Source organism: Puma concolor, chromosome A1, assembly GCF_028749965.1.
Source record: "Puma concolor isolate L17-30 chromosome A1, mPumCon1.1.hap2, whole genome shotgun sequence".
NCBI classification, from domain to species: domain Eukaryota; kingdom Metazoa; phylum Chordata; class Mammalia; order Carnivora; family Felidae; genus Puma; species Puma concolor.
In genome coordinates this window covers 84,748,093-84,775,712 of record NC_141667.1, presented here as the reverse complement: position 1 = coordinate 84,775,712, position 27,620 = coordinate 84,748,093, and the positions used below count along the sequence as shown (strand labels likewise).

General features: G+C 47.5%; 1 protein-coding gene across 2 annotated transcripts; it reads left to right on the top strand.

Moving 5' to 3' along the window:
- On the top strand, nt 1-9,678 carry NR2F1 (nuclear receptor subfamily 2 group F member 1). 2 transcript variants are annotated; one of them, XM_086696462.1, is made up of 3 exons: nt 1-563; nt 2,992-3,519; nt 8,608-9,678. In XM_086696462.1, exons 1-3 carry the CDS (start codon nt 101-103, stop codon nt 8,886-8,888), a joined length of 1,272 nt encoding a protein of 423 aa, XP_086552588.1. In that variant the 5' UTR covers nt 1-100; the 3' UTR covers nt 8,889-9,678. The 2 variants fall into 2 exon arrangements, with proteins under 2 accessions (XP_086552588.1, XP_025780073.1); XM_025924288.2 differs by lacking the exon at nt 1-563 and adding an exon at nt 2,198-2,311.
- Nucleotides 9,679-27,620: the final 17,942 nt, after the last annotated feature.

Here is a 27,620-nt window from a genome sequence, read left to right as displayed (position 1 = left end):
TCCCCCCTTCCCCTTCCCCTTCCCCTCCCAGCGCGCCCGCGCGCCCCGCGGCCCTCGGCGAGCAGCTCGGCTCCCCCCAGCGCTCCCCGGGCCCAAAGATATGGCAATGGTAGTTAGCAGCTGGCGAGATCCGCAGGACGACGTGGCCGGGGGCAACCCCGGCGGCCCCAACCCCGCAGCGCAAGCGGCCCGCGGCGGCGGCGGCGGCGGTGGCGAGCAGCAGCAGCAGGCGGGCTCGGGCGCGCCGCACACGCCGCAGACCCCGGGCCAGCCCGGAGCGCCCGCCACCCCCGGCACGGCAGGGGACAAGGGCCAGGGCCCGCCCGGCTCGGGCCAGAGCCAGCAGCACATCGAGTGCGTGGTGTGCGGGGACAAGTCGAGCGGCAAGCACTACGGCCAATTCACCTGCGAGGGCTGCAAAAGTTTCTTCAAGAGGAGCGTCCGCAGGAACTTAACTTACACATGCCGTGCCAACAGGAACTGTCCCATCGACCAGCACCACCGCAACCAGTGCCAATACTGCCGCCTCAAGAAGTGCCTCAAAGTGGGCATGAGGCGGGAAGGTGAATATTTCTTCTCTGCTTCTTTCCCTGAGCTTCGCCCGCCTCCCCGGCCCTCTTTCTTTCTCTCGCGGGGGTGGCTGCTGTATGGGACTGGAGCTTCTGCGGTCCCTGCCCCGTCCCAGCTTCCCCTGTCCCCGCTGCCTTCCACCCCCGGCGTCACCCCCCCCCCCCCAAGCTCGCTGCCGCTGCCTCCCCCTCCCGGCCTGCGCTCCCCTCCCCGGCTCCTCCACCCCTCCCGCTGCCTGCTCAGGATTGTGTCCCTGGGATCGTGAGCTGTGGCTGAAAATCCCCCTCCTTCCTCTGTCTTGGATGTGCTCGGTGTGTGTCCCTTTCCCGCGTGTGCGTGAGGGTGCTTGGGGGCTGTGCTGGCATGAACTTGGGGAGGGGGTGCTTATTTCCCCCAGAAAACTCTTTTCTGTGTTTTTCATTCCACTTTCCCCTCCACCTCTTCATACCCTTTATTTAAAATTGGGGAGGGCTGGGGACTGGAGTACCCAGAACCATAGATTCACTGCTGCATCATCCTTTTGGAAGCTTAGCTTGGAAAAAGAGGAGTGAGATTTATTGCACTTGTAGGTCTAATTAGGGGGGAAGGGGGGCTTCTGGCCTGTTCACTGGTTCCCTCTCCTCTTCACCGAGCTGGGGCCGCCTCCTCCAGAGCTGTGGCCTTGTTTTCACCCCTCTACTTTGAAAGGAAAGTTTGTGACTGAACCGTCCTTTCATAGTTGTGTCATTTTTTTTAAAGCATGATACTCGTTTTATTTCTTCATCAAACTCCACCCTCTGCTTAAATACTGCATACAAATTACAATTTACAACGGCATTTACCGATCCTTCTGATTTGGCTATAATGCATAGACTGCAGCTGGCATGAGCTTCCCCTTCATTTAATCCCTGTGTTGTATGGGTTTGGTTTCTTTTAACACAACTTTTGATGTTGTATTTAGATATGCTTCATGTTCATGTGGCAGGAGATGCAGCACTTTTCTTATAAATATACTTAGCCGTTTACAGTTAAAGTTTATCTCCTGACAATCATTAAAGATGTCTTATAGTCAAATTAGCGAACCAGTCAATTTTGCAGAATGCAGATTACTCCTTCTTGTAATTGACTTTAAAATTATATTTTATATGCCACAAGAAAAGAAATTGAATTCCTTCAGATCTCAAGGAGCAGGCAAATATGACGACTTCATTTCCAGCTCCAGGGAGATTTTGTAGGCATCTGAAAAAAAAAAAAAACTGAATTGTGCTCTCATTTAATTGAAAAATAACTGCCAAGTTCAAAACTATAATTAGAAAAAAGTATTCTAGCTGTTATGTTTCAAGAGCTTAAATTGCATTGGGGCTTGCATTAAAATTAGAATCAAAGCAAACTTAAGAAAATAGTGCACAACTTGAAATAAGACAGCTATGTGTACATGGACATATCTATATTAATTTGTTGGGGGGAGAGTTCAGTAGCCCTAACTTTTCCTAAAGTTGTCTTTGTTTACATGGCAATTTAAAGCGCTGGCACTGTTGAAGTAAAACATACACATTAAAAAAAAAAAAAAAAAAAAACTTTGGTCAGCTTTAAGAACTCAAAGCATGCTTACGTTTTGCATTCAGATGGTTAATGAATCCAGTGTTTTTGCAGTTGCAAGCTCGTGCATTCACTGGGCAAAAGCTGGCTGCAGGTTGCAGTGGCACCTCACAGGACAGACATTAATTCTATTTCCCACTTTTTTCAATAATGTTTGGCTACTGTAAGTTCAACTTTTTTCTTGAAAATTTTCAATTTTCTGTTGCTTTTAAGAGTGAACTTTGTGTGGGGCGAAGGGGAGGAGGGGACAGGGGAGGGGTGCAGGATACTTGTTTTCTATTCAAAAGTTGTAAGTGGTTATGTAACTTGTATCTATTTTAAGGATAATTCTATAGCATTTGGGGAGAATATGGAAACATTTTGAGCAAAACACTGCTTGCTTGCAAATGAAGAGGCGGCTAGGCATTTGCCTAGAACCACAACCTTTCTCTGGTGTTCGCCTGTTCTTTTTTGTTTGTTTTTGCTTTACTTTGATTTGTTTCATTCTGAAGGGGTGAGTGGTATTTCATTAACCTGAGTGTTACACCTTGGTGGTGAAGGGGTTGGGTGCGCTTTCTTGACCATGCCGGGCTGGGGGCCCTGAGGTCAGGCCTAGTTCTGGCAGGGTTGGGGTGGCCAGGGGCTCAGGCGATGGCTGGGCAAATTGAGCCGCGGAGCTGGAGGCCCTCACCCCAGATTTCCTCCGGGTGTGGGCTGTGAGTGAGAGCGAGCGCGAGAGAAGATGCACCGGGCGCCTGTGGCTGCAGAAAGAGCCTCCGCATTGTGTCGGGTGCGCTGCGGCACGCCGATGTTCGCAAGCCCCCTGGATGCACATTGCCTCTTTTCTCTCTTTCTTTTTGTCAGCGGTTCAGCGAGGAAGAATGCCTCCAACCCAACCCAATCCAGGCCAGTACGCACTCACCAACGGGGACCCCCTCAACGGCCACTGCTACCTGTCCGGCTACATCTCGCTGCTGCTGCGCGCGGAACCCTACCCCACGTCGCGCTACGGCAGCCAATGCATGCAGCCCAACAACATCATGGGCATCGAGAACATCTGCGAGCTGGCCGCGCGCCTGCTCTTCAGCGCCGTCGAGTGGGCCCGAAACATCCCCTTCTTCCCGGATCTGCAGATCACCGACCAAGTGTCCCTGCTGCGCCTCACCTGGAGCGAGCTGTTCGTGCTCAACGCGGCCCAGTGCTCCATGCCGCTGCACGTGGCGCCGCTGCTGGCCGCCGCCGGCCTGCACGCCTCGCCCATGTCCGCCGACCGCGTCGTGGCCTTCATGGACCACATCCGCATCTTCCAGGAGCAGGTGGAGAAGCTCAAGGCGCTGCACGTCGACTCAGCCGAGTACAGCTGCCTCAAAGCCATCGTGCTGTTCACGTCAGGTGAGGCTGTGGCCGCTGGGCGGGCAGGCCGCGCCGGGAGCGACAGTAGGCCGCGCTCCGCGGGGCCCGGCCTCCTACGCCGCGTCGCCGCGCGGGCCTGGCCGGCCCTCGCCCGACCTTGGGCCCGGCCGGGACTTGCGGCCCCCGCGCCCGGACGCGGCCCGCGGCGCCGCTGCCATCTTGGGAACGCGGCGGTGCGGGAGCCGAGGCGGCTGGGATGCGGGCGGCGGGCGGCCCGACCTGGGGGCCTGGACCCCCACGAGGGGCTGCGGCGGCGGCGGCGGCGGCGGCGGCGGGTGCGCGTCTCGTGTGTGCGTGGGGGGTGTTGGATCTGTCTGGCTGCGCGAGTGTGCGGTGTGTATGTGTGTGCGATGAGCGTGTGCGTGTGTGTGCGCCAGCGCTTAGTGTTTCTGGGGGAGGAGAGGGAAGGAAGAGAACGTGGGAATGTGGCTTTCTCCTCTGTGTGGCAAGCTCCCTGGATGAGTTTCCCGACACAGAGAGACACACACAGAGGTGGAAAGAGAAGAATACGCGCAAATAAATCATAAATAATCCCGCTTTATTGCTGCCTGATTTTCCCTTATCGGAAACCATTCATGTTTGCAGTTGCTGAGGTTATTGAGGGTCGTAAAAAACGGTTTCAATCTAAACAAGAAAGATAAAAAACAAAAGGAACACTGTAGATCCCGCAAGTATGGGAGGATTCCCGCCCCAGAGATAAATCTCATAGCCATGCAAAACACATGAACATTGGAAATTTAACAGAGTGCCTTAAAAATATCAAATTAAATGTAGGTGGTGGTAACATGCATGTTAACAATTTCTCTTATGATAGATGGTTCAAATTAACTTCCAGGAAAGTGCATTAACGTTGCCTTTGAAGGCTCTAGTCTGAGCCTCTGAGAACACTGCCCGCTTTTTATTATTGTAACCTGCAAGAGGGAAACATATAAACACCCGGGACAGCAGGTAATGGGGGGAAATATAAACAAAGCCAGAAAGGAGGCTGGTGGGGAACAGAGCTGCTCAGATTGGGTCTCCGGCCTTGCCCACTGCGAGTAGGGTTAGCTGCAGCTTTACCCCCATTATTGGCACTATTGTTTTTAATTTCTCCATTCAGAGAACAAATAAACCATCCTAATAAATCTATCCTAGAGCCAGGACCTCCAAAGGCCAAATTAAAACCATTCCTGAGCAGAGATGGCAAAACCCCTTTCCCAAGGCCTTGTTGAACAGTAAGCAATGGTATAATCTATCAATATTTCCTGGCTTTCATGCGTGAAGAATCGTATTTACATTGTATTAAAATGACTCTTAAATTTGCACAATATTGTAATGTAGCAAATGTAGTATTAATATCGATCTGAACAGCAGATAATTTATTTAGACAAGAGCATCTCATTTGTATGCAGGGTGGCCAGAGCCATGGACTTGGACTGCCCCCCTTTTACTTTCAGTGCAAATGCAGGTCTGCTAGTGGGAGAGGGAGTTATTCTTTGCAAGAGGATAAAGTGCAAACCTTAAAACAAATGGAAGATTTATTGAATAGCCTCCTCAGTGTTTGAATGCATTTTATCTTAATAAGTCTTCTTGATGGAAACGTGTTTTTCAAAAGTGACAAAGAGCCTGGGAAGCAGCAACCGGGCTGCTTTAGCTCTGGCAGGCCTGGGGCCTGGCTGGCTCTCTACTACCCAGCTCTTTAGCCAAATTAATCAGGAAGCAAGCCAGTGTCGGGGAAGCTGGGGGTTTAAAAATCTCATCCAGTGAGGTGTCTTGAAGCAGAAATGTGACTTGGAGCTGGACAGAGGTCTTCTCAGGAAAGATCTTTCCTCCCTTTCCCTTGTCCCCTACTAAGGTTCTTTGAACTCCCTTGACTTTTCTGATCTCCTGCCCTTTCCCAGAGAGAGGCAAGGACCGTGCTGGCTGCAGGGAGGATTGTGGAATTATTCATGCTTTTCTTTCAACTTGCCATCCTAAAACATCCCCGTGAAAAGTGTTCCTTTTTAAAAAGTTTTCCCGAAGAAGTTACTTGAACAAAGTCTTCAAGGTGCAAAGGAGGCTGAGAAGCGAACAATAACATTATTTTGTTGGAAATTGCAAGCAGAATATCTGAAAATGGAAATGGAGCTGTCAGTAGTAATTCACCCCCCTCCTCCATACAACACATTTCCACTTTTGACTAAACTTGTTTTGATTGCTAGCCAGAAGGGAATTCATGGGAAGCCTTCTCAAAGTCATCCAACTTTTAAGCAAACTTTGAATGATGGAAAAGACAGTTTTAGACATATTGTCCAACGAGGTTTGCTCCGGCTAAGTATTTGAAGCTGGCACGGGGGTTCCCTGTGGTGGTTTTCACATTTGGCCTCCGGATGGTATGCTTAATCCTTAATATTCTGGACAGCATCCAAGGACTAGGTCATGACCTGAACTTACTTTTTTAAAAAATTCATTAATTCATACACCTAAATGTTCCCTCAAATAAATGGGACCTCCTCTGAAAGGAGCCATCTAGTTAACATAAATACAATAAATCCATTTTCACCACAATAATAACTTTGATTTCTAGTTATGGCAGCTGATTACATCTATATTTCCTGAACACTAAACTCTTCTGAATGCACAACATGAAATACATTCTCTGCACTACAAAGGCTAAGCCGGGAGGGCCTGAGCAGTTATGGTTATTTATTTACATAATTTCTTTCCCATATACTTTAGGAGAAATATTGACACTACCATATAAAAAGTGAGACATTGATTTTGTACGTTTCTACCCCCTTTTCTTATCTTGGGTATATCTCCTGGGGTCTAAGTATGTACTGCGTTACACCCCCTGCTCACCTAGCTTTGCTACCACAACCACCCAATCGATCTGAGAGCTCACACTATCTATCCATAGTTGGGGGGGATCCTGTTGCAGGAATATCCAGAGAGGGAATGAATATCTAGAGTGGGAATCCAGGCCTGAAGTAGGACTCCTGCTGGAGAGAGGCCACAGAGCTGGCCGGCTGGCACCTGGCAGCCAGGCCCAGCTACAGGCATTCTGCCTTCAGAGGAGGAAAGAAATCCAAGCAGCCAGCACAGGGCCCAAGTAAGCCTTTCCTGGGCTTCTTTCTTTTGGAGTGACATAGCTGGGAGAAGAGTAGTGTCCTTGCACTCTGGGGGCCCTAATTGTAAATATCAGATAAATATTTTACAGACCTGAGGGAATGCCATATGGGTGATTAAAAGAAAAAAAATCTGCTGGGGTATCAGTGGGTCTTTTTCATCCTGCATTGTCTAAGGCTGAAAGGGATCCTGTGGCATAATGGGCAGATAATGCATGTAAAGCAAGATATATGTAAATATGAGTCTGCATAGTGGCCTTTCAGCAGGGCCAGGTTAGCAATCAGGACCAAGGGCAGACCTCAGGGTCCCCTCTCTAAGCAGTGAAGCCCCAAAGTGCTTCTGCCCTCGCCCTTCTAGCCATAAAAATCTCACTGGCTTCCCCAGTCAGGCCAGTGTGGATGCACCCAAGTGGCTGGCTGGAGTAATTAGACATCTGAGAGGAACCCATTCTGGATCTGGGGTCAGAGGGGACCTGCCTTAGAAGTTCTTGAATTAGCACTGGTTTTATTTGTATTTTTGCTCAAGGCCATTGCCTTGTAGATGAAGGTGTTAGAATGCTTTGTACATCCCAATTCTTGAAATATAAAGACATAAAGCTGAGGAACTCAGCAGACACGGGTTTCACTTTGAATCATTTGGTGTGACTTCTTAGGGTCACATTTACCCATTCACAATTATATAACGTCCTTTTGGGGGCATTGCCATGTATGAGTTTCTTCCCAGATCTATATATTAGCAAACTCTGCCTTTGATCTCTAGTCAACCTCCTGACTGGCTAAGGGCTCCTCTGTGATCTTCCTGTTTTTAAAATATTTATTATTAATACAAGAAATAGCATGGGTGTTTGAACTCAGAGAGGAAGCTTTCACTTCATTCCTCTAATTCCCCCTTCTCTTCCACTTCTTCGCCTTTAGTTAGTTAGTTGATATAGTATAAACTGCTGTCTTGAAATATTTTTAGGAGACCGTGAGGAGCCTTGGTTGATATGAGATAAACACACAGGTTTTAAGATGCTGTCATTGTGTGCAAGTGCCTTTTTCCCCTTGGTCCTGCAACAGGAAGCCCATCTCCCCAAATCCCCCCTAAACTCCCCAGCTCCCAGTTTGGAAACAGCAACAGCAGCTGCCTCTAGCCCAGCTTTGTGTCTGATCGCTGAAGATGTCTCCTTCCTGCAGCCTGGAGTAACTGAGCCATATTCCTCCTGATTATTATACAGCTTACAGAGATGTGACCAATTTTCAATTACTTGATCTAAAGCACAGATAGAAGTATACACCCTCACCAAGGATTTGCTGCAGAGTTCTTGCTTGCATAGATAGTGGATCTCAAATCCTATAGTGCTAAAGCATGGGCTTGATCTGATTCCATGCAATGCCAGCCCATGACTCCTTCCCCCCTCCCATGCGTTTGTTCACTATACAATCTAGGTTCTCCTTGAAGATTTTGGTTGGGGTCATTTGGGTTTGAGAGGGAGGACTCCAAGAAGCCTGTAAGAACTACCTCCAGGCTACATATTTCTTCAGGGCTTCTGAACACCCTGAAATCAGGGGCAAAAGGGGCAAAAGTCCTCACTTTAATGAGCACAGCGGAAAGATGCACCCCTGCAGGCGGAGGACAGGTTGCTACGCACAGCAAACATGGCTCCAGCATCGTACATTATTTAATCCAAAGGTGAAAGAGGAAAAACAAAGAGACTAGAGAGGTTGCTGCCTCTGCATGTGTGTGCTTCTGTCTCCAGCTCCCCTAGGCTTGGTGGGGGTTTGATTTATTTTTATTTGTACTGGGGTCTGAGTGGGGGGAATGGTGAGGAAGGATTGGGGAGGTATGGAGAGGAAGATTTTTTTTTTCTTTTCCCTTCTCTTTCTTTTTCCCTCTTTTACCAACTTAAAAAAAAAATTGAATGGCTTGTTTGTGCCTTTGCTGTTCACTAACCTGTGTATCCTCTCCCCTTGTGTCTCCTTCTTGTGGCTGCTCGGGCAGATGCCTGTGGCCTGTCGGATGCCGCCCATATCGAGAGCCTGCAAGAGAAGTCGCAGTGTGCACTGGAGGAGTATGTGAGGAGCCAGTACCCTAACCAGCCCAGCCGCTTCGGCAAACTCCTACTGCGACTGCCCTCCCTGCGTACCGTGTCCTCCTCGGTCATCGAGCAGCTCTTCTTCGTCCGTTTGGTAGGTAAAACCCCCATCGAAACTCTCATCCGGGATATGTTACTGTCTGGGAGCAGCTTCAACTGGCCTTACATGTCCATCCAGTGCTCCTAGACCTTGGGCGCTTCCCACCTGCCCCCACCCCCCTAGAGACTCGGAGGACCGGCGGGGGCCATGGACTCCAAAGCTTCGGGGACATCAGGTGGCTGTTGCAGGGTGCAGCCAGGCAGGGGGGAGGTGGGCTGGGCCAACAGGAGCAGCCCACCCTGCAGGAATGCAACCCGAGCTGCAAACCAGGAGAAAAAGAGACTCTCTTTAGGATCAGATCTGTGAACAAGTTGGAAAGGAAAGAAAAAGGACCTTGTGTCTGGTGAGAAAAGGAAAAAAAAAAAAATTTGAAGAGAGGACCATGAGAATTTTAATAAAACAGAAGGAGACTAATGGACCTTCCAGGATTTATTGTGGACGGATGTGGATATATTCTGTACAGAAAAACAACACACATGGAAGTGGACTGAATTCTATGTAGAAACACACACACACACACGCACACACAAACACACATACACACCCCAAACATTGTTATTCATTTTGTAAAATACTAGTCTTTATTTTCATTTTTTTGTAAAATTTAAACATCGTATGCACATAAAAAAAGGAAACAAGAATTAGGGGAAAATAACATTTTCCAAATAATTATAAAAAAATTGTCCTGTGTCTATGTATCTATATCTGTTTTGTATTTTTTTCTGGTTCCAAACCAGATTTCCTGTGATTCTATACTAATAATTTTTGATATAACCCTTTGCTTCTTATAATGAGTGCGATATATGTTGTCGAGGCTGTTCTTCAAGAATTAAAATTGAAGTGAAAATTTAAACAAAAATAAAAGAATTTAGCAAAACCCATGTGTCTGGTTACTTGACAGATGTCATAAGTGCAAGAGAACCCTCCAATTAATTTTCACTGCAATTATTATTAGAATGGGGAGGTGAGGTGGAAACTTTTAAGGTCCATTACAAAGTTGTCTAGATTTATTTCCTAAACCCAAGACGCTGCCTTGGTTTTGTAAATGCAGGGGATCAGGCTCTGCATAGGCTGGGGTGGGCAGGGAGAGGGCAGGGCACCTTGGTTGCCCCCAGCAGCTCATGTCACCTCTCAGGTGGCTGGTGCTCCGCATGGAGCTAAGCAGGCAGCTGGGGTAGGCTCGGCTCGGCCCCAAGTGGAGGCCTAGTCTCGGTAGCCACCAGCTACAGTGACTGCAGGTGGGAACGTGCCTGGCTGGAGAGGCTGTGAAGAGAGGCATGGAGAGCTGACTGTGGGGGTCTAGGGAGGAGAGGGCCGCTCAGAAGCCTCTCAGAAGACCATTGGCCCCTCCTCAGCTCTGGGAGACAGAGTTAGGGCCTCAGCGCTGCCAAACCTAGCTTTGCTCCCCCTTTGGTCCGGAGCATAGCAGGCTAGGGTTTACCCTTCACTCCAGACCCTGTGACAGGGGTTCCCTGGAGGGCTCTCAAGCTCAGTTGAGCGAACAGAAAGGCCCTCCTGTGGCACTTAGGGACGTGGACCTGGAACCTGGGGGTTGGTGAGCTAGGTAGGCTAGATTACACTATTTACAGAAGCAGTGTTTGGGCCCTAGTGGAGCATTCAGGGCAGAAACCTAACGCTGAGGCCTCACTTTGGGTGTGCAGGGGGCGAAGGTGGGGGGGGGGGTGCTGCTCTCTGTTACAGCTTTTGGAGCATGAATGTTTTATAGGATTCTAGTCGGTGTTGTGAGAACACATACTACCAAGGGAGCTTTTTCCTAACGTATTAATAAAGCCCGATCTTTTGAAATAACACCTCTCACCTCCTCTCCCGCCCCTCACCCCAAACAGGCCTTGGATGAGGCAAGTGCTTCACTTTCAGAAGTCATTGACAAAAGTTTTGCTTTCCTTTGCTGCCTGGGAATCTCCAGGTTCCCCCACTCTTTAAAAAATGTATTAACAAGCTCTAAGCCGCCCGAAGTCTTCCTGTTCTAGGTGCAGTGCAGCCTGGGCAATGCCGGGCTCTGTGTGGAGAAACCCCCGCAGGTCGCCCGCCGCCCGGCCTGAGACTTTGGGAGACTGGGCGGGTACCGCGTGTGGTGTGTGGGGCCGCCAGAGGCCGTCCCACCGTCCCATGGGTCCCCACCTGCCTTGGGCCTCAGCCTTTGCACTACACCCAGGGGTAGTTAGTGTCTTTGGGCCTAGGCTGACTTCCCTGCACAGTGAGCACCCAAGGCAGGAGGGGCGAGGGAAGAGCTCCTATTTAACCCCTGACCGCCTCCCAGGAAGTCTCCGAGAGCCCTCCCGGGCTGCGGGATCAGGGAATGTGGGAATTGGGGTGGGGTAGGCAGCAGCCCGGCGCGGAGGGGGAGGGGAATCGAGCTGCCTCCAAACGCTCACGGATCTTTGCTGCCTTTCTTGAAATGAGATGTAAATATATTCATTACAGTGTGATCCCTCTGATGAAAACAGATAAACATTTTTGTAGGTCGGAAACGTATTTTTCAATTAATTTCAATATGGAGGCCCAAGCACAAAGTGCCCAGTGTGGGGACTGGCCCGCAAGCCGAGGCCCGGGGTTTACGAGGCACTTGCTGTGGGGTCCAGAGGTGACAGCGGTAACCTGCCTCTTGCCTGACGCGGCTGGAAGCGCTGCCCATGGCCTGAGGGATCCGGCGACCCTCCTCAGCCTGGGTGCAAGACCCGGGCTGGCCAAGCACGGTGTAGGAAGCAGAGCAGGCCTTCCTACGTATGGCTTCACAGACCCCTTCGCAGACTCAGTCCAGGAACCAGGACACTTGGGGCCGAGCGGAAGAGAGAGGGAAAAGGTGGTCGGCTCCCATTCTTGGCGGGGCCGGTCTAGGGACCCGCAGGCAGAGGGTTTCTCCTGTGCTGTCTCCCTGGTACATACGGAAAGGCAGTTGTCTTCAGAGGTCTCTGTGTGTCCCAGCCAGAGAGACAGAGATTCCCCAGAGATTCAGTGGCCCTGTGGGCGACCCCGCGGTACAAGACCGGCTGCCTGCATTCCGTGGTTTTTCACTCTCAGAGCGCGCAGTCGGGACCACAAATCTGATCCTGCTAAGGCACGTTTTGGAGCCGAGACTGCAGCGTTTAAGCCATGGGTTAAACCTTCCGACCACGAGAAAGCGTCCTCTCTGCTCCCAGGGCGTTTTAAAGGCTCCTTGGCGGGGCTGACCAGTGTCCGTGGCCCAAGAGCTGGGGGGCTCTAGTGGCCCCGGGGCCTCCTTGCTGTGCGAAGGGCAGCCCCAGTAGGGGTCGGGCCGCTTCCGTTCAAGGTCCTGTGCCCCCTCAGATCCTGGAAGCCAGTGGGCAAAAGGAGACATGGAGCAGGTGGGAGTCTCCTCTGCCTGGGTGGCCGCCGGGAGGCCCCTGAGCGATGAGCCCGCTTTCGAAACGAGCGCCAGGGGGAGCAGTGGAACTTGGGTGTGAGGCCACAGGCAGGTGTAGGTCCTACGGTCACCTTGGGGCTCGCAGTCATGCCTCGGCCTACGAAGGCTTAGCAGCCCTAAGGAGTTGGGAGAATAGGATTGGGCTAACCGGGTGTGATACGACTGACTGGGTCCCCAGGACCAGAGGAAATACAGCTTAACAGCTGGAGAGCGGCCCACACAAGGTGACTTCCCTCTCAAAATTACCTGTGACACATGAAAGTCAAACACTCCCTCTTCTAACCCAAACGCTTGCTGGGCGACTGAGAAATTTAGGGGCTTTGAAGTCGGTTTAAACTACTTTAGCCACAAGCTTTTCTGAAAGCATCAAAAAAAAAAAAAAAAAGCCATCTTAGGACGCGCTATCCTCTAGGACTCTCTAGGGTACCAGGCTGCGGCTCCTCCGCCGCCTGGGGACAAAGAATGGCGCAAGGGAGTTAAGATGCGACCTCTGCCCCCACAGGCACACCCCACCCTGCGACCAGGCCTGGGGGAAGCCCAGGGGTGGGAATGGGCCTCCCTTCTGGCCACCGGAACAACCTTGGGCTTCCGGGACTCTGCCCCTTACGTTGGTTCAGGCCCTCGGTCTCTGGCTGTCGGAAAGGGTCTCACAGGGCTCCCGGAGGCCCACCGACCAGCTTTGAGCTCAGGGGCACTAGGGATATGGAGCTCCCTCGATCCAAACCCACCTGAGCTCGGCTGCTTGGTGAGTGCAAAAAGTTTTCTTTAAAAAAAAAAAAAAAAATCCTCCTCTTCAGCGTATAGGCAGTCCTTGTATCTCCTACAGTGCCAGAATCACCTCCTGTAAGCTACTCGATTCTTCAGAACAAATCACCTGAATGTCTCTACAAATGGAAAACCATGGAGAGCGGGGAGGGTAGGCTGGGAGACACAAGTGGAAACTAATAAAACTCTTGTTAGAGGGCCTGCTCAGGATTCGTGGCGTCACTGGGCCTTTTACTTGCAAAGCCAAAGAGTTGTATTCCTAAATGAGTTAAAGACCCATTTACCTCTGTCGTGTTCTATTCATCAAGCCACAAGTTGAGAGTTCCTAACATGAAACTATTTGTTTGCTTACACAACCAGCTGGGCGCAATTTCACGTCTGAGATATCTATCTGAAAGCGCCTCTCATTTATTATCTCTCCTTGTCAGCGAATCCATTTTCCAGCTCCCCCTCCCCCCTTTGGAGTTTATTTATTTATTTATTTTTGGTGGGACTTCTTTGCCTGGTTCTGGAATGCTCCCCAGGGAGCAGCCGCTCCCTGCGGGGTTCCTGCCGCGCCCAGGGCGCGTGGACCAGGGCGCAGCCGAGGCGAGCTCGCCGCCACCGCTGACCCCCCGCGGGCGGGCAGAAGGGCCTGGGTGAGGGGCGGGCAGAGGGTAGGCCGGGCGGGACACTGCGAAGCTGCCTTTCTCCCAGGATGTCCTTCCTGCTAGCTCTCCCAGAGTGAGCCGCAACCACCTGTGCGAGGAGGGGGTGGGAGGAGGCCCCGGAGGGGAGTCCAGGAGCCTCTCTCCCAGATGGAGGCCCGAGATACGGATTTGAGAGATGCTTTTACAAAGCCTCACCTAATCCCATGGGGCCAATTTCTTCTCCCGGGCTGGGCCGAAGCGCAGAGTGAGTAACCAAGATGTAAATAGTTGTGTGATGGGTTGGGGGAGGGGGCAGAGCATTTATTGTGTGTGCGGAGGGAAGAAGGCTGCACGTGGTTTCAATTTTGAAGCACAAAGAAATAACATGCAATGCAGAAAATAGGTTTATGAATGTAATTGAGAGGAAAGAAAACAATTAACACGGTGCAAGGTTGCACACTCGATTCTCCACCCCTCGCCTTCTCTTCTACCCCAATTTTGAGAAATCCGGGTCTTGTGAATAGAGTGGGTCTAGGCACTTGGATCCGGCTCACAAGGGAACCCCTGATGGAGATCACAGTGATGGGTGGATAATGGTGTCTATCCATCTCTTAGTCTGCTGAGGCCTCCTCCAACCAAGCTGAAAGCGAGGGATCAAATCCCCAAGTCCAGCGTATAAAATATCCCTAGCTGTAAAGGTAGAAAGGAGAAGGGGTGTCTGTAAGGGAGGGGAGAGGGAGAACGAGAAAGAAAGATAGCGAGGGATTTCTTTAAGACAGACCAGGCTGGTCTCTGCAAGCTATCCTATTGTGTTGATTTAGGAGGACATTTGCTGTATATAACGTTTAAGGCTGATAATATCATTGCGCAGCCAGATAAATAAAGCATTGGCCCAACAGTGGGGTCAGCGATCGATCTCTGGGCTCAGAGGAAAAAGGAGAGAGACAGGATCGAGCACGAGGCTCTGTCTGTGTGCTTGTCAGTCGGCATGCAGGAGCCCGAGTGTGTGTGTGAGCGTTAGGGTGTGCGAGAGAGAACCTAGTCTTCAGCTGGCCAAGAGGCTCATTAGCATTCCTAACCCATGGACCTGCGCTGACAACTAACAGAGATATCCCGCTCACCACCAGGCCTCCTCTCCTTTTGTCTTCAGATCTGGAGGAGAAAAAGATTTCTCGGTGGAAGCTGGAGCCTGAACTTCCATGTGGTTGATGGAGATTCAGGGTATAAAGAGACGTTTCGGGATCTTGCCTGATCGTTCACTCTGCTTTTTAAAACTTCCCTCCTAAAGAAGGAACTTTTTTTTGCTTTTCTCTCTTAAAGTGTAATATGTTTGTTGAAACTCCAGGCTTAAACGAGAGAGAAAATTCTCTGAAAATATTTTGCCATTTCTCCTTGTTGACATGCAGAGAGGTGGATGTTTATATGTTTGGCTCACATGCACATATAAAGCTGGTAAAGATTTCTAGAACATAGCAACCAGGGGTTGTTTGAGATTTTTGTTTCTCTTCTTTCTTCTGCTTGGCTTTGTTTTTGTTATGATAATATTCTTCTGATTTTCTACAATAAATGTTCTGCTTATTACTTTATCAGTCCGTTGTTTGAATAAAGCACATCTTTCAAAATTAAATAGGGTCTGATTTTGTGTTAACTATCAGAAATGTGCAATTTTAGAGGCCTCCACTATTCTAAGAAGCATTTTTAAATTATACTCATTCATGAAGTTTTAATCACCTTACACCTATTTTGGGAAAAGTGTCTTAGTTAACTACATGTCACAGGGATAAATACTTATGTACTGCTCTCCTAGATCCTGTGCCTTGAACTCCATCAAACGAGGCAGATAGTTTTACATCGGAGTGTACAAATTATCCCATGTTGACAGATGTTTGTCACTTAGTAACTTCTTTCCAAGTTTTCCCCCCTCCCCTAAGCCTTCTTTCTTGCTTGCTTTGTTGTTTTAAAATATGCATGTCTCTCACTGGAATGCCAGTCACGAGTGCAAACTTTGTGTCCAACCTCCCACATGAAATGATCCTTTTAGAGGGAACTCGATATGTCTCAATCTGCACTTCACTCAAAGCCTGTGGGTACGGACCACTCACTCACTGGTCCTGGCTCCAAAATAACTCAGCAGAAACGAGTTTCCAACTAAAAATCCCCTCGAATGTCTCCCAGGGAAGAAATATAGCTCCTATAATTAAAGGAGGCAACGGCCAGAGGGGGAATGCAGCCGGCAGCCAAAAAAAAAAAGTAAGAGTTTTATTTATTTGCTGATTGAACTTGGGTTGTCACGACCAGCAGGTTTATCCACACTGGAAGTGCCGGAGGTTTGTCCTGTGTGTGCACAAGAGGGAGAGGTGGGCAGAGAAGAGGGGGAAGGGGACGGAAGGGGAGGATGACATGGAATAGGGAGAATGAATGAGGCGAGGACAACTTTGGGAGACAGAAAACGATCTCTGTGGGACAATGTGAGGAGATTTCCTAGCACTGGGTTTGTGCAAAAACCTGTAGCTGAGGGATATGGGAGGGGGGGACCTCAGAGGAGATGAGGGGGTAATTAGAGGAAACTCTTAAATGTGGGGTAGCGGCAGGAAAAGGAGGACTCTGATTTCCCTAGAAAAGTAATGTGACAGCAGGAAAATTATTAGCTGTGCTGTGTGTGGCGGTTTCGGTGTGTGTGGGGTGGAATTATGAAGACAGGAACCGGAGAGTAGGGAAGAAGTTCCAGGACTCAAAGCAGAAGTACCAAGGAGCCAGAAGCCCTCCACCCTCCTTGGCAAAAGTTGCCTAGTAGGTGTGGATGTGAAGTCTCTAGAAGACATCATCTTTACTTTAATTAGTTTCATCCATTTGAACTGATTCTGGCATTAGAACCACTTATAGGATGATTCAGCTCCAGGGATGAAGAACACCTCCCAATCTCTTTGACCACCTCTCCAAACCCCCCCCTCCCCCCCCAAAAAAACCGCTTCAGAACAGAAGGAGTACTCAGGCTGGGCAGCTCATTTCTATTAAAAAGGCAAAACTTTAGCACTGATGAAAAACAGATGAATTTTTTCTCCCTCTCTCTGAAACAGTTACTCTTTTACTGATGTGAAGTGACGTCAGCAATGCCTGTCCTATCCCCTTGGAGAGAAGGGAGGGAGGAGGAGGGGATGGAAGGAGGGAGCTGGGAGAAAGAGCTAGAGAAAAAGAGAAAGAGCGAGCTGAGAGAAGAGGGGAAAGGGAGGGGGCGGGAGGGAAAAATTGAGAATGAATATTCTACACTTTTTGACCAAAATTCCACAAAGAGTGGGCAAAACAATGCTTCAGAAGCCCGCAATTGACGGGACACCTTTCTCTGCTCTCCCCCGATCTACATATTCTAACATATGGAAAGCTTACAGGCCCTGTGCACTTATAGAAGCCGATAATGCATTAGCTCTCAGCAATATTTACAGCACCACTTTTAATACACACCAGATGGTTCGCGACTGTGCCGCCTCAGCCAGCTCACTCCTCGATTTTACTCGGCGGCACTTTGTTGCAATTACGCTCCATGCTGAGACCAATTTTATTGGTGACCTATTTTTCATATTTGCAGCATTTTATGTTAAAAACCTCCTCCCTGGCCTTTTTGTAAAGGGCAGCGCTCGGGAAGGGAGAGCTTAGGAGGACGGTGGAGCTGTCTAGGTGGATATTAATATTTATCATGATGTTACATACCTCAGGTTTAAGCGAGTAAACCGGATAGACATAAATACTCTGGTCATTACGTTTGTTCACTCACCTCCTGTTTGTCAGACCCCCACGGACTGTCTACACGGCGCGCTTGCCTCAGAGTCAATACATCGGACCATAAATATTGTATTCCATTAATTATCACGCCACTGGCTTATCCTGGGCGCCGGCGTCCTCGAGCGACGCAGGGCAAATGAGGACGCTTCCTGAGCATATTTCTAGGCTGGGAACCCCGCTGAAATTTCCGCCGTGCCTGGGAATTCCTAGAGCCTGAGCGCCTGGCTCAACTCGGGCTGGGCCTGGGGCTGGCTCGCGGGGGAGGGGGGTGCGGCGGGCAAAGGCCCGACGCCGCCAGGAGCGCTCAGTACCTGTTATCTAGCGACGCAGAAGGCCACAGGGAGAATCCCATTTGGCACGCCAGGAAAGGCTTTCAACTTTATCTCCCGCCATGTAAATATCCCCGAGTGCCCAACTGAGGGACTTTGTTTTGCACCGAACAATATAAATATCCTATTTGCTACAACGCAGGTGTGCCCTTCCTACCCAAACTCTTTTCCCCCCTCATTTATAGTAACTCTTTACACCCCCTTCCCTGGTTAAAAAAAAAAAAAAAAACAAAACCCACAGATGTTTACTTTATTGATATAACCTATACCATGGTTAGGCTGAGAATAATATGCTTCAACTAACAGTCATTTAGCAAATAATAGAGGCGTTCTGGATGCTTTCCAACGTTACACATGTACTTGGTCATAAAATGATACGTGAAAAAATTAACATCTGCTTTCCTAAAATAAAGTGTGCCAAGTAGCTTTTTATGAATGCTTCCCTCATTTTAAAAAGAAATATGGAGAGATAAACTGGCACGCAGATGTATAGCATATTTATAATGGTTTTAGGATTTAAAGGTAGCTATTCATTGCACAAACCATTTAAAAACTGACGGTTTAAAAGCTACTTAACCCCAGACATCTTCGAATCCTGAAGAGTCTTCTCAATTTTATTATTTAGAGAGGAATTTACTGTAATTTAATTGTGTACCAAAGCAGAACTATGTGCAAGTCGGGGCACTGCAGCCTGAGCGAGCTCAACAGAAATTCCAGCCCGCCTTTTATTTACCTAATTTCTCAGCAAGGTTCCCAGGCCCTTAAGAAAGCAGAGCTGGAAAGTTTAGTTGGGCTCTTTTTTGTTGTTGTTTAATTCCACTATTAGGAAATGAGGCCTACCTTTGAATTATTTCATTAGGATTTGGCCTTTTGGGGGAAGGGGTGGGAACCATAATCATTAGTGGCTTTTTATTATTTCTACAATAAATGGCTAGATTCTTTGTTGAATAAGCTGCTTGAATGTTTTGCAGATGTTCCACTTAGTCCAAATCTGACCCCCTATTTCCTCCCAAATAAGTCGCTTAAACTCTCCCACCAGTGCATTTACTCGAGAGCATACTCCCCCATCCTGGCAAGTTTATAAGTGGAGAGCATATTCTTATGAAATTTCCACCTAAGTGCACACACGCACACACACATTTACACACACACACACACTCCCACCCACCGAGCCTCTGAGCGTGGCAGAGGATAAGAGAAGAGGAAAAAAAAAAAAAAAAAAAAAAAAGGAGAAACTGGTGAGGCGGAATGGAAAGGAGGAGGGAAGTCAGCCCAGTGGTTACTCCCCTGTGCGGACGCGCGCCCTCCTCGGGCCTCTCACCCCCCTTCGTGCCTTTGGTTTGAAACATAGGGGGTGGCCCGGATCCGTTTCCCCCAAAGTGCGGGGGATCTTGTTCCGCAAAGTGCTGGCGGGGGCGGGGGCGGGGGGCCGGCGTCCGCCCTAGGTGTTTCAGGGCTGTCCGAAAGGGCGGCGGCGGAGCCGGGCCGTTGCCCCGCGGTCATCCCGGAGCATCCGTGCGGCGGCACCGCCCAGCCGCTGCGGCCGCGCGTGGGGACCGAGGGGCTAACAAAGGGCTCTGTGGGGCGCGGGGCGCGGGCACGTGACGGCTCGAGCGCCGCGACGCGGGGCCGCCGCGGGGAGGGGCGGTCAGCCCAGGGTGCCTGGTGGCTTCTTGACATAAAAAGCGGTGCCCGCCTCGGGCCGGCCGCGCCGGGCCGCGCTCTGCCGGGGACAGAAGTACTTGTCTGGCTCTGCGTTGGAGAAGCCGCACCTCTCCTCTCCAGCTCTCACTTGAAAAGCACTTGGAGGAAACTGTGTGTGCGGGGAGGGCCGCGGGGTGGGCCGGGGCCAGGCTGTGAGGCTGAGGGGGGCCGACTTGTGGGTGGATGGGGAGGAGGTGGAAGAAACAGCTCCTTTCTGAGTGACAGGACTCCTTTTCAAAGGGCAAACAGGGAAAGGGGTGGGGGGGAACCTCCTAATATGAATAGGAGAATTTTCAAGGTTTCGCAGTTACTCTCACCCCTCCCCTTTTTAAGCCGGAGATCTTTCTATGTTTCTTTTTCTTCCCTTTCCCATTCCTTTCTTTCTCTTCTTAGGTGGCAAGTGAGTGTGCAAACGTGTGTGGGTGTGTTTCAGGAGGAAGAATGCTCTATTAACTTTTAGACATCTTTTCGGACTGGTAAAAATTACTGAAACATTTTCCCATGCTTTTGTGGACTCACTGACCAGGCTGGATAAGGCGGTCGATGAGGCACGCTCTCAGACGAGGTCTTCAGTTAAAGATGCTGTATTTGTGACATAGAGAAAGGGAGTATCTTACAAAGTTCTCCCTCACCCTAGTAGCAAAACCTGCCACATCTTTACTTTCTACTAGAAAAGAGAGAGTTTCCTTATCTGAACACTTCTGAGTTGATTATTAGATGCCTCTGTGAAAAATCAGGTTGGGAGAGGACAGCTCATCATACACACACACACACACACACACACACACACACACACACGGATTTTAAAGCCTGCCTGTATTTATAATTTAATCTTAGAAACACTTTTATTATCTCCATTCTCAACCCTAGCTTTTTTTTTTTTAATTGTTGAAGGACCATGCCTTATAGAGGAGAAAACTTTCTTTTCAAAAAAGATTTCAACCCACAGTACCAGTTGTTTGTTGTTGTTATCATGATTATGATGGTTATTATGTCATCCCTCCTTTTTGCACTTGATCTGATGAGAGAACTTTTTAAAAGAGTGTGAAATGAAGGACACAAAGACAGTATATCAATGAAAAGAAGAAAGTGGCCCTTTTAATGAGAACTAAAGAAAACCCAAATGTAGATGAAGTGTACCGTAAAAGCTGCTTCAAAGTCCATCTTAATTCCCTTGGGCTCAGCCATCACGAACTTGTGGTAATTGGGAGTTCTTCACGGAGGTAAGGCGGCCATGGGTGGGAAGTCATGCGGATGTACCCCCCTGCCCTATAATTCCTAATACATTTTAACCAAGAACTTGGAGATTTTACAGAACTCAGATTTGACTACTTCACTTTCAAATGCTACCTGCCCATTAAAGTAATTTGTTTTCTTCCTGAGTAGCTGTACTCACTAAGGGAGCTTCAACCTTTTGCACCCCCCCAACCCCCAGCAGGTTGGTATATGCTGGGCCATATTCTAGGTTTTGACTATTATTTTGTGATCAACTCTGTTTAATTTTCTATTTATTTTTGGACCTCAGCCTTTCTGGATCACAAAAGTCCCCACAAGCAACACAGCAATAAATCCAAGCAAAAATAAGACAGATTTCCTCATCGATGTGTAATAAAGTTAAAGGACATTGTTTTGTCAGACAAGCGCTAAGTAGAAAATAAATCTCAGAGTCTGGGGAAACAAAACGGAGCGCTGCTGGCATGTGTGTAAATTTACTTTTAAAAGCAATAAATCAATGTTAAATTAAACAGCTGGGTACCCTGTCTAAGAGAAGGTTCAGTGTTTAAGAAGACCTTGATGGAGAAATGTGCTATTTAACAAGACACCAAAAAAAAAAGTTAAATTTTTATTGTGATCTGAGGCAAGACTGGCCTGGGAACTTCTCTGAACTTCATAGAGGAAGAGAAGGCAGTGTGAATTGTTTCTATTTGCCATCCTGAGATCTTTACATATGTTTTCAGGCATCAGGAAGCAATGAGGGTTCGTGGAAATGCTTTAGATGTTTTGGAAATTGTCGATTAAGCTCTGAGATCCTGTCTTTATTGGCTTAGGTTTGTTGGAGGAGGGGTTATGGTTTTTGTGTGATTTTTTTTTCTGTGAATACTATAACCTGTGGAGATATTTTAATGAGCACATTGAACATATTCTTATCAAATGGTTCTTTTATTCTCACTGTGGCTATTTTGCACAGTAAATAGCATAGGAGAAAATAAAGAGATCTGTTATTTCATATCTATTATGCCTGTTTTGATTGAGAAGCAAAACCTGGGAGTGGAGTAGTATTTAAAACTCAACTGGAATATTGTAATAGTCATTTTCTAAGGGTGTGTGTGTGTGTGTGTGCGCACGTGCTTGGTTGGTTGTTGTTATGGTTGTTGTTTTTTACAAAATACTTCACAGGAAAAACTGTATGTGTGGGGTTGGGCAGGGGCCAGAACAATAGAAATACAAAGCTCTGGCTTTGTATTCTAAGAACAATGTGAATCAATGAGTTATTACAAAGGCAATCATCAATAGCAAGAAATTAGGATAGTTTAAGGCTAGTATATATGTACCTTGGGTTTCTGCCCCCACCCCTCCCAACCTTAAAGTGAAATTCTGGAAAGGCTGAACAGAGAAGTACTTTAGAAAGCAGACATATTATTGAGATGAGCCCTCTTGGTTTTTCAAATTCAGATCGACTGGTTTAAAAGACAACTATGGGGTTGTTGCCTATACAGAAACTAGTAGATTATTCTTTACTTTTCTTCATATCACAATCTCAGAAGCTTTCTTTTGCTAGCCCAGTTGCACAGAATATTCATATAATTAGGTAACATCATTTAAACCTAAAAAATGGGATAGGTGCTGTGTTTCCCCTCAAGCTACAAACTAACAGGCGTTGTTTGGCAGCGTCCTAGCTACCTTTGACTTTTCTCCAGCCAAAGGAGCTATCAAAGACCCGGTTGCCTGGAGAAGACTGAAGTTATACTATTTATATTTCGAAGGCAGCATTCAGTTTCCCTGACCATCCGTGGCATGTTAAGTAAATCTGTGTCTTATGCCACTCAGAGATAGCTCGGATTGCCTGACAGGAGACGTCTGGGCAGCCCTGTAAACTCAGAATGACTTCTCAAATCCTGCTAGGTTTTCCCAGCGATGTGCTTTCCTCTGCGCTGAAGCCCTGGGAGTCAAGCCAGCCCAAGGTGAGCCTTTCAGGCGCTGCTCTTTGTCCCCATCTGGATAGGAAGGTGCAGAATTAGCTAGACGCTGGGCTGGTTTTGGCGGGGGGGAGGTGGGAATGGAAAGGCCGCTTGTTCTAATTAAAGACAATAAGCAACCCTGTGAGGAGCTGTCCTTTAGCCTTAGCTTGAGGCGGAAAGGGTCTGTCTCACCTCAGTGGTCAAGTTTGTTTGAACTGGCTGGTGGGGTGAAGAGTAGAAAACTGCAGGTAGAGCCGGGCTCAGGTGACACGGGGCTGGTGGTTAAGTCACAGCAAGTACGTCCTGAAGTCCCTCTCTGCCTCCCAGTCCTCTGGTGTCTGTGCTCTGTGCTGGACTCAGGAGCACTTTGATTCTAACTTTGCTTGCTAGATGGCGCTCGGTGTCTCAGGACCTTCCATTTCAGAATTAAAGCGGCTTTTTAGCACCGTTGTTCTCAACTAGTTGTGGATATTTGATTAGCACAGTGCTAGCAATGTTATTATTGCCCTTGCTTTTGTCACCCTTGTTCACTTTTTGATTAAAGTAGCGCTCAGGTGGGAGTTACTCATCTTAATCTGGGTGATAATAAAATTCAGTGAAACTCTGCACCTGAATTTAGGGCACATTTACGGCTCAATTACTCTTTGTGGTGCATTTCAAAAAGCACTTTAGTAACTTTTCCTCCAGTAATCGGATTGAGGTTTTCAGGAAGAAGATAAATCAGCAGGTCCGGATGGATATTTACAATCCTTGAGGTTTACCACCAGAGTGCACCTCCCACTTTACCATTGCTAACCCATTCCCATTTTAAGGTGAATTAAACTGATCTTAGGGAACTTATTACTTTCATTTATCATTTGTGGTATGCCATTAATTGATTTTGCAGGTATCATAATTTGTTTACAACCCAAATACTGAAATTCATACCCACAGAAGATGTGTTTTAATATTGGTGGTAAAAGCCTACACAAAGCTTGTTTCATGGGAAGGGTGGTTTGTGGATTCTAATGTATATTTATTTCAAACACTCATGATTCTTCTCAGATATTCAAAACACTTCTTAAAACTCCTTTGTGTTGAAGCACAAAGAGACAGAAAATCAATAGTTCTAAGTTTCTGATGGAAAAAAAAAATTAAGATGAGCCAGAAAGAATTGTATATTGTTTTCTCGAATGAAGATGTCACTTTCACAGCAACCACCGCTCTCCTACCATTGTGTGTCCCTTTTAGACAAGGATGCAGGTGAGGAAGGGTAATGGGAAAAAAAAGCCCACACCTCTATATAGACATTCTGCAAACACTTTGACAAAAGAGAGTTAAACTTGTTACTTGCTTTTAGGATTTAGAGAACTAACTTATATGGAAATGTTCCACCTTTGGGAAAATCAATAACACTCAGAGCTGTGTGGTTTGGAAACCTTTTATCAAACCTTGGCTGCTTTGGTGAAGAACCCCGCAAAGTCTCTCTCTAGGTGTTAGGCTGAAACTAGCAGGCGCTGAAAACCTAAAGCGGAAAATTTACAACTTGATCAGCCCCAGCCACACACCAAAAACCTGCTACTGCTGCAAACATATGTTCCAGATTAAGTTAAGCAAATGGCTCTTGTTTCTCAGGGTTGAAAGTTGATCATGAAAATTCAAATTTGAGTGAGTTGTGCTTCCAGTGGATCACCGGATCTTCAAATGCTTATAAATCCCTCCCAACTGTTTACTCAAGAGATTTCATATACTCTCTTATCTTCTTGAGAGCTTAATTTAGAATCTCCTGCAAATTTAATTCAATCAGGTATTACTTTCCTGGAACACTTATAGTTTTAAAAGTTGGCTGAGTTGAAAACTAGGTGTATTCTTCCTTCTAATGTTAAACTGCCAGATAGTGAATGTGTAACTCAGTTGTTTTTAATGCTCGATTTCCTTGCATACATACTAACTTTAATAAGCAGAAATTAAACGGTCAGTTTATTTTAAAGTTCCTTGAAAGTTTCATTCGCCAGAGGAGTAGGTGATTTTTTTTTTTTTTTAACAGCATGGGACAAAATGAAGGAGTGTTATCAAAGCCTTTAATTATGTCAGGAAAGACTGAAATAATGGTGTTTCTTTTAATGGGGGGTAACTGTATTTTGGAACCTCCCTGTGGTCATCCAGCCATCTCCTAGCTAAATTATTTTAAGACCGGTCTGGCTACTAAGGTGTCTTGTAAGGAAATTTAGAATTAACTCCCGACTCTTCAAGGGGTCTAGTTCCTTGGGTGAGTTGGACAGGATGAAGACAGGCATCAGATGCCTCGGGCACCTTCCTAAATAATCCCGGGGGCCCAAAATCGTTCCCTCCTACCTCCCCGCATTCAAATGATTGTCCTGCAGATTTTAACCGATATTGTCATGTTGAAGTTTGGTACTTACTGTTTACATTTCTCCCTTCCCCACGGGGTCTTGGCAAGTGTTTAAGAGATTATTGATTTCCAAGAAACCAAATAAAGAAGGCTGTTCTTTTATAACATATGAAATACACACTTTTCTTTAACTAAATAGGCAGTGTATATTTGACATTGACAAATGGACAAGAAACAAGAAAACTTATTTTGAAAGATTTTGAAAGGGGTAAAATGGACAGGACAGCAGCAGTCCTACAGAAGAGGAGGATTGGAATTAAGGGGAAAGCTTGGATAAAAGTGGGGGGATGGCTGTCTGTGCTGTAAAATAGTTTCAAGTTTCCCCGAACACACACAGGTGGTAAGCAAACATCGTTGGGGAAGCTCCTTTTAGGGGGACCTAATCAGTAGCAGTTTTTATTTATTTATTTTAAAAATGGACTTCCTGCACTTCTTTTCTCCACATTTTTCTCTGGAAATGTGGTACTGAAACAATTACCCAGGTTTGGGAGTTTCTGATTAACCTAGAATAACCCTGAAAAGCCATTCTGAAGCTGTGTCAAGAATGCATTATTTTTTTAAAAAAGTGGTAAATACCTGATAAACAGAGATCTTAGTTTCCCATCCCCCAAGTCATGAGGGAAATACCCAGTGAAGGAAGGAGATTCCCAAAAAGCCAGATTGAGGGAACAAATGTAGGCACCCAGGAGTTCAGTATTATATATTCCACCCCAAATCTCCACAAGTCCCTTGTACTAACAAAGGAAAGCCCCATGTCCTTCCCTGCATCTTGTTCTCCGTTCTTGCTCCTGAAACTTAGGAAGCTGAGAATGAAATATTTCACTCATTCAAAGATGGAAGCTCAGTTTATGGGATGAGCTCCCCAAAAACATACAGGCAAAGGCATGCAAATATCATGGAGATATTTCATTTGCAGGTTCAGATCTAGAATTTGCGAGTCTCAGGGTCACTGTTATTCAACAGGTCCCCTTTGCTACCCTGCACACTTCAGCTGACAAACTTCACCAACCAAAATTCTCCCCAGTTTTCGTAGGAGGGTCATTTAAATAGCTCTCGGCATGGCCGAGTTTCTCTGAGACAAGTAGCGCAGACTTGTCTTAGTATTTAGGCAAAACGACTCTTGAGGTTGCAAGAATAACCAAACTTTGAGGGGAAATTATCTTTGGGGAGAACTCAGCAGTGATTTTGCACACTAAAAAGTGGGGGGGAAAAGCAGCGCCCTTTGAGAAAACAGTCTGAATTGTTAACCTGTGAAGCGTTTAATAAAATATTTATATGTTTTAAGGGATATAAAAATAGAGTGTTTTGAAGCTAAATTGCTACTAAACTGAGGAGTTCAAGGAAGTTTTTCAATGTAATAGCATGCCAAAAGAGAATAATTGTCTCCTGAAATGTATTGGAATCGTGCTACTCTACAAAAGCAATTTTGAAAGCGGTTTATTGAGGCTAGTTTTATAGGGGGGGAAACCCACTTAAAATATAAGGGTCCCCTCCTCTTTTCTTTGTTGGCCCTTTCTGGTAAAGTATGGATTAACTTGGTTTGAAACCAACTTGGGTTGTACAATCAATATTTAATAGAAGTTTGCTTTTGGTTGTCTCACCTGCTCTAAATGTATTATTTTCATCCTCAAAGTCGGTTCAAGAGAGTAGTTGACTAAAATGGGGTTCCAGGGGAAGGGAAGAGATTTTACTCAAAGCCCAACAAGTGAGGCGAGTTTCAATAAAACAAGGTGCAATTTGAAATCTTCAAAAACTAGTTTTTTCTTAGGAGTGGTGACTTAAGTGTTGCTAGGGAGACCATGAAATGAAAAGACACCACACGGAAGTGCTCTTCAGTTCTTGTACTTTGCTTAACGCGACAGGAAAAAAAAGCCAGACAAGAAGACATGCAGAAATTTGGAACTTGGAGTTGAGGTCTGCAAGTAGGAGAAGGGGTAGTGATGGGTACTGAGGCAGGCGCGCCCCCTTTTTAGTGCTGTCAAGTAAGTTGCTGTCAGGCTCTTTAGCGCGCCGCGGGCCGGGCGCCCCGCGGCACAGCCACCTCCCCCGGGGCGGTAATTAACCAGTACCTGGGCGCACGCGACGATCCGACAGCATCAGCCACAGGCAGAGCCGTGCGGACAACGGCCGGTGGGTCTGGATGTACATTTTCCCGATCTCTCGTGTCTGAGATCACCAGCCTAGGGAGAATGTGCTCATACTACAGAGCTCTTGAACTGGAGCCGCTTTGGATCTGGCCCGCTTAGGGGTGGTGGTGAAAAGTTAGGCAGAGAATAGTTGTGGGGGTAAGGCTTCTACCACCAAAATGACTGAGAGTGGCGCTGCTTTCATCGTAAAGTAGATGCAAATTCGGGGAGCAGGCAAAATGGTGTATCAACTCTCGGGCACTCTAACTGATTAACACCGGGCATGGAGCAAGCCAGATTCTCCACCCACAAACTGTATACTTTTCAAACTCATTGTCGCTTTGGGCTCAGATCCTAAGATTTCAAGAGCCAGTTTCCTACGGTGAGGGAGTGGTCGGAGAGAAGCATCAGGCGAGGGCCGGAACTTCGGGGTTCTGGCGGAGGGGAAAGGGAAGGGGGCGCGCTGGGCGCTGTCCATGGTGCTGGGAAGAAAGCGGCTTCACTTCGCTGTA